The sequence below is a fragment of the Aquarana catesbeiana genome, linkage group LG04 (genome assembly GCF_042186555.1).
Source record: "Aquarana catesbeiana isolate 2022-GZ linkage group LG04, ASM4218655v1, whole genome shotgun sequence".
NCBI classification, from domain to species: domain Eukaryota; kingdom Metazoa; phylum Chordata; class Amphibia; order Anura; family Ranidae; genus Aquarana; species Aquarana catesbeiana.
Window position 1 is genome coordinate 194,553,172 of NC_133327.1, and position 14,668 is coordinate 194,567,839.

Consider the following 14,668-nt stretch of genomic DNA (forward strand, 5'->3'; position numbering starts at 1 on the left):
GACTGTTGCAGTCCTCGGAGATGCTCTTTTTTGGCACGTCACAGCTCCTGCCTGGAGACCCATTCTGTTCACAGGATTTCCAGGTCAGACAGATGTGACACTAAGGGCTCTTTCACACGTGCGGACCGTTCAGGTCTGCCTGTCAGTTTTTTAGGCAGACCTGAACGGACGCTCCATATACGTCTATGGAGCAATGGATGTCAGCGGTGATATGCCCGCTGACATCCGATCCCATTTTCCATCTGTCTGGTGGATTAGATCGGATGAAAACTGACAGGTGGTCCGTTTTCATCCGAGCCCCCATGGAGGAGAGCGGGGCTCTGACAGGTCCATCCCTGCCCAGTAAGCAAAGACGGACCTGCCATCCATTGGCTCAGTGGGGATCAATGGATCGATCTCTGCTGAGCAAGCTCAGTACGTCTAAACGGATAACCCTGTGTGAAAGGGGCCTAAGGGGTTGATTTACTTAAAAAATTTGGTGCAGCTGTGCATGGTAGCCAATCAGCTTTTAACTTCAGCCTGTTCAAATTAGTTTAGACAAAAAAAAACTGGAGGCTGTTTGCATTCTATGCAGAGCTGTACCAGATTTTGCACTCTCCAGTTTTAGTAAATCAACCCCTAAAAGTTATAGCACCTTCTAGTACTACCGCACAGATCTTCAGCCAGATTCGCAGAAGTCCACAATGTAACTCAATGATTGTGGCAAGCCTTTTAAAGTGATTGTAAACCCTCGCCGGTAGTTACCATGAGTAACCGAAGGGAAGAACACACCAAAAGGAAACAGTCGTTAGGTGTGGTACTTGGTTAGATGACAGGTCCTCTGGTAGTGGGTAGTGTTCTGACTTCCACCCTACCAGTAGGTCTCCCCTGGTCAGTTTTTAAAAGGAAAGAAGGGGGGCTGATAGGAACACCAGAGATTTCACACAATGGAAGCAATACAAAGAGATCAGGATACTTTTCATACAAATACATGGTACAACAGGCACATATCAGGAATATTCTTTGAAGGAGTTGTAAAGTCTCAAGGGTTTTCACCTTAATGCATTCTATGCCAAATTCACCTAGAGATAGTGGAGCCAAAAGTGTTGAGAACCCTCAGAAGTGACAAAAACCATCAGTCTAAAAGAAGCTGCAACTGAGATGAGTTTAAACACCACATACCACATTCAAACAGTGAAGCAAAATCTTTGGATATCTTGGAACAGGCCAAATAAATAGGAGAACAATGTCCTCGGTAAAGTCTAAGGGAGAAACTACCTTGGGCTGAAAACACAGCTTTGTCTTTGTGTAGCACAAGAAAGCATAATTTACAGGTTTAAGCCAGCTCAGAAACTTTCCACGCAGAAGTGGTGGTGACAAGAAAGGCAACCTTGTAAATGAGCGTAGAAAAATGAGTGTCTCTGATAAATTCAAACGGCAGTTTCTTAAGGACCGAAACAGGTTGAGATCTCAAGGTGTCCCTGGGGAACATACAAGGTGAACGAAGTAAAAAGCAGCCTGTATAAACACTTTCACTAAGGAGTGAGACACGAGTGGTTTTGATAAAATGTAAAAGTACAGAAATGGGTTTGCTTCTCTGTGAAGTGTAAAGACATCCATTTACCTAGGACACTAGCAAAAAACTGGAGTACAATGGGAGTGGGAGGGGTTATACCAGGAGGTCTTACAGATTTATTTTCCAGTGTCCAGTCTCCTAAATGAAGTAACATAATTCAGTGTTACAGAATTACTTCACCCCGTGTCCCCTAATGGACAAATAAGAAATGTAATTTTTCCAACACAAAACCAAACAGACAGACGGGGAGGTAATGCGCTGAGAAATAATGACTGCTGGGATATGCCTGCATATATTAGTTAAAATAGTCCACTGATAATACATTCTGTTAAAATTTATTTGAACATAAATGTCTTAGAATTTAGATGACATTTACTTTAACATGTTAGCTGGCTTGTGTTTGTTAGATGTACCCCCTGGGTCTAATAATATCTTCTTTCTCTTTGTTCACGGTTTACAATCACACTAGCTAAAATCTGAATATCACTCCTTCTCAGAAGTTAAAGTGTATGTAACACCAAAACTTTTCTTGTTGGGAAGAGTTAAACCCACTGCCAGATTATCTTTGATGCCTTCTTCTCATTAGGGATGCAACTGGAAGTAAGAGAAAATCCCTCTTAGACAAGTGTCACCTTAACAAGTGTCCCCTAGTGGAATATTAGACTGACCCGTTGTTCTGGTGAAAACTGAAAACTTAAAAACTGGTCTGACTATACATACACATTAACACTTAAGGCCCCTTTCGCACATGCTGTCCATTGATGGATGAAAAACGGACATCAATACATCGCTAATGAAAAACAGATGTAAATGGATGATCATCCATTTACATCAGTTTACATCCGCATTCGTCAACATCTGTTTTTTGAAACTAATTGAAGCCCTATTTTTCTTCTGTTAAAAAAACGGATCGGATGAAAAAGGGATGTAAACTGACAAATGGTCAGTTTTTTATTCCTTTTTACATTGGTAGTGGATGTAAAAAAAAAAGATGAGAAACGAATGAGCAGCCGATGATAAAAACTGATGAATACTTCATCCATTTTGACGTGGATGAACTGATGAAGTGAACGGTCCGCATGTGTGAAAGGGGCCTAACTGTTTTTAACCACTTCAGCCCCAGGAGAATTGACCCCCTTCCTGACCAGAGCACTTTTTGTGATTTGGCACTGCGTCGCTTTAACTGACAATTGCGCGGTCGTTCGCTGTGGCTCCCAAACAAAATTGACGTCCTTTTTTTCCCACAAATAGAGCTTTCTTTTGGTGGTATTTGATCACCTCTGCGTTTTCTTATTTTATGTGCTATAAACAAAAAAATAGCGACAATTTTGAAAAAACGCATTATTTTTTACTTTTTGCTATAATAAATATCCCCCCAAAAAAATTAACAAAACAATTTTTTTCCTCAGTTTAGGCCGATACGTATTCTTCTACATATTTTTGGTAGGGGATAGTTTTATGGCATTTTTATTAATATTTTTTTTTTACTAGTAATGGCGGCGATCAGCGATTTTTATTGTGACTGCGACATTATGGCGGACACATCGGATATTTTTGACACATTTTTGGGACGATTGTCATTTATACAGCAATCAGTGCTATAAAAATGCACTGATTCCTGTGTAAATGACACTGGCAGTGAAGGGGTTAACCACTAGGGGGCGGGGAGGGGTTAAGTCAGTACTAGGGAGTGTTTTCTAACTGTAGGGAGGATGGGCTAGCTGTGACACCTCACTGATCTCTGCTCCTGATGACAGGGAGCAGAGATCAGTGACACTGTCACTAGGCAGAACGGGGAGATGCTTGTTTACATCATCATCTCCCCGTTCATCCTCTCCGTGAGGCGATTGCGGGTATCCCCGCGGCGATCGAGTCCGCGGGACCCGCGACCCGACTCCCTGCAATGGCACGGAGGAGAATTCAAATGGGACTTACAGGTACACCCATTTGCCCAGCCGTGCCATTCTGCCGACGTACATCGGCGTGCGCCGGTCGGGAAGTGGTTAACCACTTCCCGCCAGGAGGTCATACATGGACGTCCTACAGACGTCAACCCGGTATCGTTCTCTTCAGCCGGTAATTCCCTGCAATGTAAGAACAACCATAGCGGCAGTTCAGCCGCTTGATAGTTCTTACAGGCGGCGGGAGGGGACGTCATTGCCTTCCTGCCGATCTCCCATGCTTCTACCGACTCACCCATGTGATCCGCGAGCCGGAGAAGGAATCCACCGGTGTCGGAAGTTGACCATAGAGATTTCCGGGGAACAGAAGGTCCCCGGTCATCTCTGTCACTCTCGGAGGCCCGGGTGTGAGGTCATAACAGAAATATTGCCATATATTTGGCTGGAAAGCCGAGATGGTTCTGTTTTTTTTTTTATCTCATGCTTTTCAGCCTGGAGGAGAGATGTGGGGTCTTATTGACCCCACATCTCTCCATAAAGAGGACCTGTCACGCACTATTCCTATTATAAGGGATGTTTACATTCCTTGTAATAGGAAAAAAAAGTGATTTAAAAAAAAATTAAAGGGAAAGTGTAAAAATCAAAAAATGAAAATAAAAGAAACAATAACAATTTTATTTATTTTTTTAAAGAGCCCCCGTCCGCGCGAACTCGCACGTGGCAGCAAACACATATGTATGTCGCGCCCACATGTGTAAACAGCATTCAAGCCACACATGAGGTATCGTCACAAACCTTAGAGCGAGAGCCATAATTCTATACCAAGACCTCCTCTGTAACTCTAAACAGGTAACCTGTAAAAAAATTTAAAGCGTTGCCTATGGAGATTTCTGAGTACCAACATTTGGCGCCATTCCACGAACGTGCGCAGTTTTCAAGCGTGACATGTTAGGTATCTATTTACTCAGTGTAACATCATCTTTCACATTATACAAAAACATTGGACTATCGTTAGTGTTTTTTTTTTTTTTTTATTCATGAATTGCGTTTGAAAAATTGCTGCGGAAATACCATTTTATTCCCTAGGGTCTCTCATAAAAAAAACATATATAATGTTTGGGGGTTCTGATTAATTTTCTACCAAAAAAATTATTTTTCCAGGTAGGAGCGAAGTACCAGCAGTGGCTCCCTCATATCACTCACCACAACACAAGCAAGCCAAATACATTTCCTGTCTGACACAAAATCACATATACACATATCACAACATAATCTTTAATTAATTAGGAGCAAATGACTAGAAATCTTTTTCTGGCAAGTCCCAGTACCTAAAAAAATAGCTTTGATATGCCAAAAAGATAAAAGACCAAAAATCCCCAAGCTCTTAAGAGCTTTAATATAAATCAAATTGCAAAAAGAACAGTTACAAAATTAATTAATTAGAATATAATATGTTTTAATTAAACCTGTCACATACCTGAACAATTCAAACGAGCATATGATAGAAATATGCATAAGCAGTTGCTACTTTCAGTTCAAACTGAATGTCAAAATGATCAGTAGATTGAGATACTTATGCAGATGAATTTATATTAAATATTGACTTATCCAATAAAAGTTTTGCTTTGTAACTTCCTATCCTGCTACAAAAGTCTCACTATATTTATGCTAAGTAATAAGATTTAGGGTGCAGGAAGGGGGAAGAACAGGTTTACAAAAAACATCAGCAACATTTATTAAACATTTTGACATGGATTTTCTCCAAAGCCCTGTACACACGATAGGATTTTCCGACAACAAATGTTGGATGTGAGCTTGTTGTCGGAAAGTCCAACCGTGTGTATGTTCCATAGAACATTTGTTGTCAGAATTTCCGCCAACAAATGTTTGAGAGCAGGTTCTCAAATTTTCCGACAACAAAACTTGTTGTCGGAAATTCCAAGCGCGTGTACACAATTCCGACACACAAAAATCCACGCGTGCTCGGAATCAAGCAGAAAAACCCGCACTGGCTATTGAACTTCATTTTTCTCGGCTCGTCGTACGTGTTGTACGTCACCGCGTTCTTGACGCTCGGAATTTCCAACATTTGTGTGACCGTGTGTATGACAAGTTTGAGTCAACATCCTTCGGAAAAAAATCCACGGTTTTGTTATCGGAAAAGCCTATTGTGTGTACAGGGCATAAGAGTAATCTCCGTGTATGTATTTTTTTTATCATATGCATAGTTTGAATCATCCAGCCACAGGGACATTGCTAATATTATGAAAAACCTGCAACACCACTGGGCAACCTAAAATGAGAAAATGAGAGAACAGTGTGATCAGGGGGCATGGTGAAATAGAAATTTTAACCTACGTTCTGTATATACAATGTGCTGCAGTCCTTGTAACCATATAATGGCAAGTGCCCCCTTACCTTAGTGATCAGTGGTGCAGGGCCTCCTTAAAACTGGAGGTCAATGATGTAGTGTCTTCTGCCTTTTGTGAGTTATGCAAGCACTGTCAATCCACCTGGCAGTGTTTGCATGATTGTTGCTAGACCCAGGACATTTAGCTGCAGACCCAGCTGATGGAGAAATTAAGTTTTCCTTATTATGGCTCACTAATACATAAGAATGCATCCCAAGCCTGGTACAGAGATGGTTTTACCTTGACTAACCTAGTGCTACGGGAATGTCATTACTACGAACTGGCCAGCTGAAGGAATATGTGCTATCTTCTTTAAAAGGTAATACCACTTTCCAAGAGTTTTGATTTGTCCTTACTACCAATTATTACTGTATATACCACAGCCAAAATCGGAACAAGTTAGTCTCTCACTAGGGTTTGATCATCTGCCAAGCCGTAAAACGGGCAGGACTCCTTGGTGGAAGGCATCTAAAGCTTCTTAGTAAATTTTTCAATATTATTACATGTGTTATCTGTGTGTCTGTGATCTCTCTTTGCACATCTCGAAAAAAAACAAAAACATAAACTATCACGTAACTGTGATAAAACATTAGTGCACGTGTCCCAGGTACCACAATCTAGCGACGCTATGCCCAGATCCTCCTGGACCCACACTGCTGCAGACAGCTTACTCTTTGGTATAAAAATAAGAGGATATGAACTAAGGCTCAGCGGCCATTTGTTGTGATGCATATAACATGATTAATTAATGACATGAGACAAAGACATGATTAATTAAAAAAAAAGGATATTGATCATGTGTCCTTTGCCTTTTTGCTAGAGAATCTTCGTCACTTATGCCAGCCATTAGGTATTTTAACCCTGTAATCCAAGTCCTGGCTTCCTCGGGATTGGATGTTATCAGATCCAGAGATTCCATATGATTGCCATGGTAAATGGTAAAGCAACAAGTGGGGTCAAAGTTCCCTTCCGCATGGCGATGAAAGATTTCAGACTGACGCCCCTCCGTGACTTTGTAAATTGAATCAATTATAACTGAAATGAGAAAACAAAATTAGGCTTTGGATGAAACTCTCAGGGGATCTCTGAATGCAGTTCAGAAAATATCTCATATTAAACTGAAAATTTTGTCTGCACTAAATTCGTTTATACAGGCAGTACTTTAGCTACTGTAGAATCAACAATTGCTAATGGGGCAAGAGTTATAAGGCTATGGTAATCTGGGAATCTGTTAGAAAAAAAGCTAATTAATGGGCGAGATGGGTGTACAGTGTGAAAGCCATAAGTGGATATGTACAAAGGAAGAAGTGATAGTGAGAACGTATGATGCTCTTATAGTGTGGGGGGTCTATAAATATCTGGGAAGACATAATTGTTCCACTGAGGAGCAGCAAAATATTAGCTAATAAAACAAGACAAAATACAATTAGTACAAATTTATATAAGGCAAAGTGGGACAAGAGCAGAGCTGCCTGCTTGTGGCCCCATGGATAATCCTAACTGAGCAACACTAATTATGTTTTTTTTTGTTTTTTTTTTTTTTTGCTTTTTTTAACGCGCAAACTAAGTTTATAATTACAGAGGATGGATAGCATGCAGAGCCATCACAGTTCCATGGCTTGAAGGTAACCAAAGCTATGATATGACAGTGGAAAATAGATGAAGCAAAAAATGATCTAATGTCTAGCATCTAGAATAAACAGCTAGATGACAAGGAAATTAAAATTAGGTTATAATTATAAAGTTATAAAAATGTGTCCACTGGCTATTGTCTTAGTATTTCTTCACAGAATAAATAGTTATGCTTGATCAAAGTGTGGGTTCCTAGTTGTCATCTGAGCCTGAGTGTGACTTTATTTTGCCAGTATGTTTGACTGCCCTCTATTTTCTCTAGACCGCTAAAGGTAGGCAAAACATTTGACTGAAGAAGAGTGAAGAAGGGTCACAACCTAAAGCTGGGTTCCCACGGGCAGTTTTTTTATTTTCATTCAACCAGCGAGTTGAAAAAAAAACATGAGAGATCCCCGCATCAACAAGCACAACACAAGCGATGTTGATTCAAGGATCTATTCTGCTGTGCTATGGTATTCTGACATGGGGACTTCCCCCTATCAGAATACCATAGACCGGCTTTTGTTAAACAGACAGCTGTACACACAGACCAAAAGTCGACTGGTTCCTATTAGCCCATGTGTACAGGGCTTTAGGTTTCTATTGCTGTATAAGTCCCCACTGGGGAGAAATTCCCTAATTTCCCGTGTTGTTACCAAAAGAGAAATGTGTCCAGTGGTGACAAAGACAGCAACAGAAGCACCTTTGTTCTAGTCAAAGCCATATCTATCCAGCAATAATTTAAGTGCTGCATTATGTTAGACAGTTAGATCACTGCTCACACAAAAAGTGACCAGGGTTCAAGCAGTCCCAAATGCCCCCTGCAAACTGTTCCAAACAAAAGTGCAATACCTAGCAACTAAAAACCCTAGGGTTTATAAAAAATCAAAAATCCCTAGTGTACATAGCAGCATATTCATTACTGTATATGTAGCCTGACTGTAACACTAATAAATGCATTAACCACTTCAGCTCCGGAAGATTTGGCTGCTGAATGACTGGGCCATTTTTTGCGATTCGGCACTGCGTTGCTTTAACTGACAAGTGCGCGGTCGCGCGACGTTGTACCCAAACAAAATTGACGTACTTTTTTTCCCACAAATAGAGCTTTCTTTTGGTGGTATTTGATCATCTCTGCGGTTTTTATTTTTTGCGCTATAAACAAAAAAAGAGCGACAATTTTGAAAAAAAACGCAATATTTTTTACTTTTTGCTATTATAAATATCCACAAAAAATATATGAAAAAACATTTTTTTCTTCAATTTAGGCCGATATTTATTCTTCTACATATTTTTGGCAAACAAAAAACGCAATAAGCATATATTAATTGGTTTGCGCAAAAGTTATAGCGTCTACAAAATAGGGGATAGTTTTATGGCATTTTTATTATTATTTTTTTATTTTACTAGTAATGGCGGCGATCTGCGATTTTTATAGGGACTTCAACATTATGGCGGACACATCGGACACTTTTGACACATTTTTGGGACCACTGACATTTATACAGCGATCAGTGCTATCAAAATGCACTGATTACTGTAAAAATGTCACTGGCAGGGAAGGGGTTAATACTAGGGGGCGATCAAGGGGTTTACTGTGTTCCCTGTTTGTGTTTCTAACTGAAGGGGGAGGGGACTGACCTAGAGGAAGTGACGGATCGTGGTTCCTAGCTAATAGGAAGTCACGATCTGTCAGGCCTCTCAGAACAGAACAGGGATTTGTGTGTTTACACATACTCGTCCCTGTTCTGCCTCTTGTGCCGGTGATTGCTCGTGGCCAGCGGTCATCGTGAGCAGCGGGCGCGCGCCTGCTATCCCGATCCCACGAGCTGACGTATAGCTATGGCAGCTCGCAGGATCGTGCCAACCTGCCGCAGTAAAATGACGGCGGCTGGTCGGCAAGCAGTTAAATTGGAGTTTAGGTAGAATGCAGAAGGACAGAAACTTCTGTGACCAGGATCCCCCTCAAGCCCACCACCCCAAATACTTACCCGAGCCTGGCTCTGATCCAGCTCTGTGCCCAAGAGCAGCACCTCTCTCTGCTCTTTTTCTCCTCACAGGACGGAGAGGCAGTAGATGTGATGAGGGAGCTGGGTACGAGGCCAAGCCACACTGTCTGTCTCTATGAATGCAGGCAGCATGGCTTGGGATCGAGCTTGAAAATGTGTCCTCACAGGAAGCGGCCTCCTATTGGGGCACTCGCCGAAAAGAAGGAGCCAGAAGTGTGGGTGGGGGACTCCAAAAGAGGGGGATCGAGGCTGTTCTGTGCAAAACCTATATACCAAGCTAGTGTGTAAAACCAATGCACAGGTAAATATGACATGCATATTATCTAAAAAAATCACTTTAAAGTCAAACTAAACCCTCTTATCCTTTACAGCCAAGGAAGCTGCCATTTCAGACTTTGATCTGCAGTTGCCATGATGCTGCACATGAGATCAGTTTTGACACCAGCCATTTGATGGCTTGAAAGTTTGGTTAAAAGTGTCAAGCCGCTGTGACACTAATCACAGCATGCCTTGAATGTAACAGTTAATATGATGGCTTTATCTCTGCTTTAAGAACAGAACTTTTTTTTTTTCATTTTGGATAGAATGGAGAGATTTTTATTGCTGTTTGTGTCCCTGTTTCACCCCGTTTGTCCTGGTGACAGTTACTGTATCACCGAAAGCAAAAGAAAATCACCAGAATAGGAAACAGTGGTGACCAGTAGTCCCCATAAACAGGGGAAGTTTTCCAATGACCCTGGTGACTACGAGTTAGCTCTGTGCGATCAGGAAGGTCAGAAAAAAATCTTTGGGGCTCTCTCCTATGCTGCATCTTGAACACGTCAGAGAACCTCATTGTCCTTTACCTTAAAGTCTGAAAAAGGCCGAAGGTCTTTTACCTTCATGCATTCTATGCATGAAGGTAAAAAACCTTCTGTGTGCTGCTCCCCCCACAGTCCCCCCCAATACTCACCTGAGCCCCCTCCCGATCCAGTGATGTGCACAAGAGACTCGGTTGTCCCAAGATTCCCTCTCCTTATTGGCTGAAACAGCAGTGGGAGCCAATATGTGATCCTTGTGATATGTGATCACAGTTTCATAAACGGACAGCTAAATGCCAAAGCAGTGTGCAGACGGTTGCCATTTTGTTGTAGTCCTCGATGTGTCTGAAGAGCCAGTATTCCATTGGACAAGCACCTGCAAATATTATAGCCAGTCGGTTGGGATAACAGATTGGGACATTTGAGCAGTATCAGCTTTATTTGGTTCTTTATTTTACTGAGGCATTTCTGTGTAGAAAATGTAGGGGTCTTCAGTTCTCATAGCATGGGCAAATAACAGCAAGATCCCAGTATTTAAAGGACTGCTGACATACAGTGCTTTTTACTGATAAGCATTAAATATAATGGTCTTGTTTCCGTACTAGAATTCTCTAGTAGTAGGAAATATAAGTTCTAGGAGGAGAGATTCCCATAGTGTCCAAAATAAGAAATTTCTAGTTTTACAATTAGTTTTCATGGATGGCAGTGAATGAGGGAAAACCCCCAGAGCTACTTTTACTAGATTAGCCCTGGAGCAGTTGAGCTCTTCTCTAAGCAGCTGAGAAAAGTTGAACTAGTTCTACTTCCAGAGCACCCACATTTTTTTAGTTTCACAGAGCTTATTGTACAGGATTGTGAATAAAATTAATATTTTAGCTGTAAATGTCTTACATGAGAAAGTTGAGGAGTTTAAAGCATATTGCTGTTCCCTTTGGTTAAAGTCTGTGAAATGTAATTACAGAGCACAGTCTGAACATCAAAGTCAGACTTATCATTCTTTATTTAAGAAAGGGTACCCTATTTTTAGATAATGACATACTCTGGGGACATTTAATTTTATAGTGTCGTAAATCACATGAATTATCAAGAAAATTTCTATGGAAAAGCTACACTCATCGCAGCATAAAATACACTAACACAAGTTTATAATTAAACTATATAAAAAGGACGGGAAATTAGGTCAAATCAAATTTATTACTGAAAACAAATGGAAAGAGGAAATGTGAATTAGCAGACCATTTCACAGTATATACTGTTGCATACCCTTTGGTGGTACGAAGATGTACAACAGACTGACCTCACTACTTAGATATGCTTATACCAACCAGTGGTGGCCCGTGCAATGTGGACGCATGGGCGTCGTGTCCCCCCATCCATGCGCCCTGCCCCTTTCAGGACGCCGGACGCATGGATTCCTATGGCGGAGGCAGGAGGAGGTGGTACTCTTTGAAGCATCTGATTAGAGCTAGAGGCTCTAATAGGCTTCAAAATAGGGTGGGCTCAGGGCGCAGAGAATGCGCCCTGATCCCACCCAATTGTGTGACGATAGTGAATTAATTTTCACTATTTTCACACTAACCTTCCTCCCCGCCAATCAGGAGGCAGGGCATCAGACCTGAAGTGCCGGCCACCCTATTGGATGCCTGGAGCTTAGGAAGAGGAGTGGACTGGAGCGGAGGTCGCCGCCACTCTGGTGCACTCACTGCATTGAGAGGAGCTGCTGCCTTGCAGTAAATGCCAGGGGGGTTCGGTAGGTGGGGGCAGGGGGGGTTCGGTAGGCACAGTGGCTGCGTTTGATGGGCACAATGGATGCAATTGATTGGCACAGTGGCTGCATTTGATGGGCACAGTGGCTGCAATTGATGGGGGGGTTGGGAGTGCTGCCAGAGCCACGAGCCCCGCGAGTGGGGGGGGTTTGGTGGGGCACAGTGGCTGCATATGATGGGCACAAGTGGCTGCATATACTAGGCACTAGTGGCTGCATATACTGGGCACAAGTGGCTGCATATACTGGGCACAAGTGGCTGCATTTAACAGGCACAAGTGGCTGCATTTGATGGGCACAAGTGGCTGCATTTGATGGGCACAAGTGGCTGCATTCGATGGGCACAGTGGCTGCATTTGATGGGCACAATGGCTGCATATGATGGGCACAAGAGGCTGCATATGTAGGGCACAAGTGGCTGCATATGATGGGCACAAGTGGCTGAATTTGACGGGCACAAGTGGCTGCATATGATGGGCAAAAGTGGCTGCATGTGATAGGCACAAGTGGCTACATTTGACAGGCACAGTGGCTGCGTTTGATGGGCACAATGGCAGCAATTGATTGGCACATTGGCTGCAATTGGTGGGGGGTTCTGTATTTTTCAGTTAGTTTGCGCCCCCCAAAAATTTTGAGCACCAGCCGCCACTGATACCAACTGTAATGATTTTGCTGTGAGAAAGCCAGGACACAGCAGACATATTCAGCCTTTAACAAGAATAACTAAAATGTAAAATCCTTTATAACTGAACATCAGATGTATGCGTGTCAAGAAGGAGCATGCTCACAGGAGATGAAAGCTGACTGGGCAATAGGATGAGCTTTTGAGTCTATAAATCATCATCCAATTACAAGCTGAAGGCAGGGAGAGGACCTAGCCATTAGGCTTGAAGCAGAACTTCATTGCCACATCAGTCCCCTACCCATATTAATCTTCCACGCAGCAATCTTCAGAAAAACTGCACACATGCAGAGATGTGTTGCCAGTTTGTATTTGAGCTTGAGCACAAATGCCACCGGTTTCTGGTATATGGCCACAGTAGTGGTAAAACACTTCCTCCTGGGATAAAATGTGGGAGGTGGGCAAAAACCGGTCCCTCCCCAACCACTTATGGGACTGTGGCAGGCAAAAAAGGAAGATTTTAATAGGTTAAAATAAATTAATATACAGTGCCTTTTGATTGGTTCATTTTAAATATATTATTTAAATATTAATGGTACTCAGCTCGTGCTGGAGGGTATAAATTCAAGATCAAGAAGAATGCGTCATAGAAACAACAGAGGGCGCTGGCTAAAGGAAAAAGGTCATCCCCCCCCCCCTGTCGCAGTTCAGTTTATGAGGCATTGTGTGTCTCTCTTTGAGAGGAGATGAAATTGTATCATTTTGTTATTTAACCTGAACTTTGATAACTGGGTTATTATTATTATTATTATTATTATTGTATTATTTATTGATATTGTTATATATGAAATATTTATCAGCATATAACACGCACTTTTTTCCCCTGAAAATCAGGGGAAAATCGTGGGTGCGTGTTATAGGCCGATCCCCGCCAATTTTGTGTGATCAGAACGATCGCCGCCGACATACACAGCTGTGTGTAAATTCAAATATGGCGCCGAGACTGCAGGGACTCGGCGGAGCCGAGATACACATACCCGAGAGTCCTCGGCTTTTCTCGGCGCCGCTTACAGTCCCGCCCAGTCCCGCCATTGGACCTGTGTGATGTCCATCATAGGGTGGGACTGGGCGGGACTGTAAGCGGCGCCGAGAAAAGCCGAAGACTCTCGGGTATGTGTATCTCGGCTCCGCCGAGTCCCTGCATTCTCGGCGCCATATTTGAATTTACACACGGCTGTGTATGTCGGCAGGGATCGCGGCAATCACACAAGGCTACACTGGGGCAAGGCTGCACTGACATGGCTGCACTGACATGGCTGCACTGACAAGGCTGCACTGACATGGCTGCACTGGGGCAAAGCTGCACTGACAAGGCTGCAATGGACACTGGGGCAAGGCTGCACTGACAATTCTGCACTGGGGCAAAGCTGCACTGACAAGCTGCAATAGACACTGGAGCAAGGCTGCACTGGCACTGACAAGGCTGCAGATGGACACCGATAACGCTGAATTGATGGGCATTTTAATGTAAGTTTTTCTTCCTTAAACTTTACTCCTAAAAGTTTTTTTCCTTAAAATGCCCTCCTAAACTTGGGGTGCATGTTATACGCCGGCGCGTGTTATACGCCGATAAATACAGTAATGTAAAGTTATAAAATTTGTTATTATTAATAAGCCTATAATAAAGAACTGCAACCTTTTCTAATCCAAGTCTGGTGTTACTAGTTTTAATTTAAATATGAATAAATCATACAAAGTCCTGACTTCGGTACCATAAGTGTGACATAGCGATCCCAGGAGGTATTGGGCTCTGCTGTCTGATAGGATTGGTAATACTGATAATAAAACACGAAAACATTTATTTCAACTGTAGATTTAGCTGTTTGACTGGAGTCCAGCTTTACAGCAAGTACCAACAAAGTGTTAACTTGTTCTAATATACCGTTAAAGCAAAACTTTTGTTTGTTACCTAAAAAAAAAAAAAAAATAGATCC

At 42.3% G+C, this 14,668-nt stretch overlaps 1 protein-coding gene across 6 annotated transcripts in view; it reads right to left on the reverse strand.

Annotated features, from left to right (window-relative positions):
• PLCH1 (phospholipase C eta 1) overlaps positions 1-14,668 on the reverse strand; it is a 392,590-nt gene that overhangs the window by 163,209 nt on the left and 214,713 nt on the right. For all 6 annotated transcript variants that reach the window (XM_073626065.1, XM_073626066.1, XM_073626069.1 and 3 more), the window contains one exon: positions 6,657-6,902. In XM_073626065.1, the coding sequence (XP_073482166.1) occupies positions 6,657-6,902 (246 nt within the window). The remainder of the gene's footprint in view (positions 1-6,656; positions 6,903-14,668) is intronic.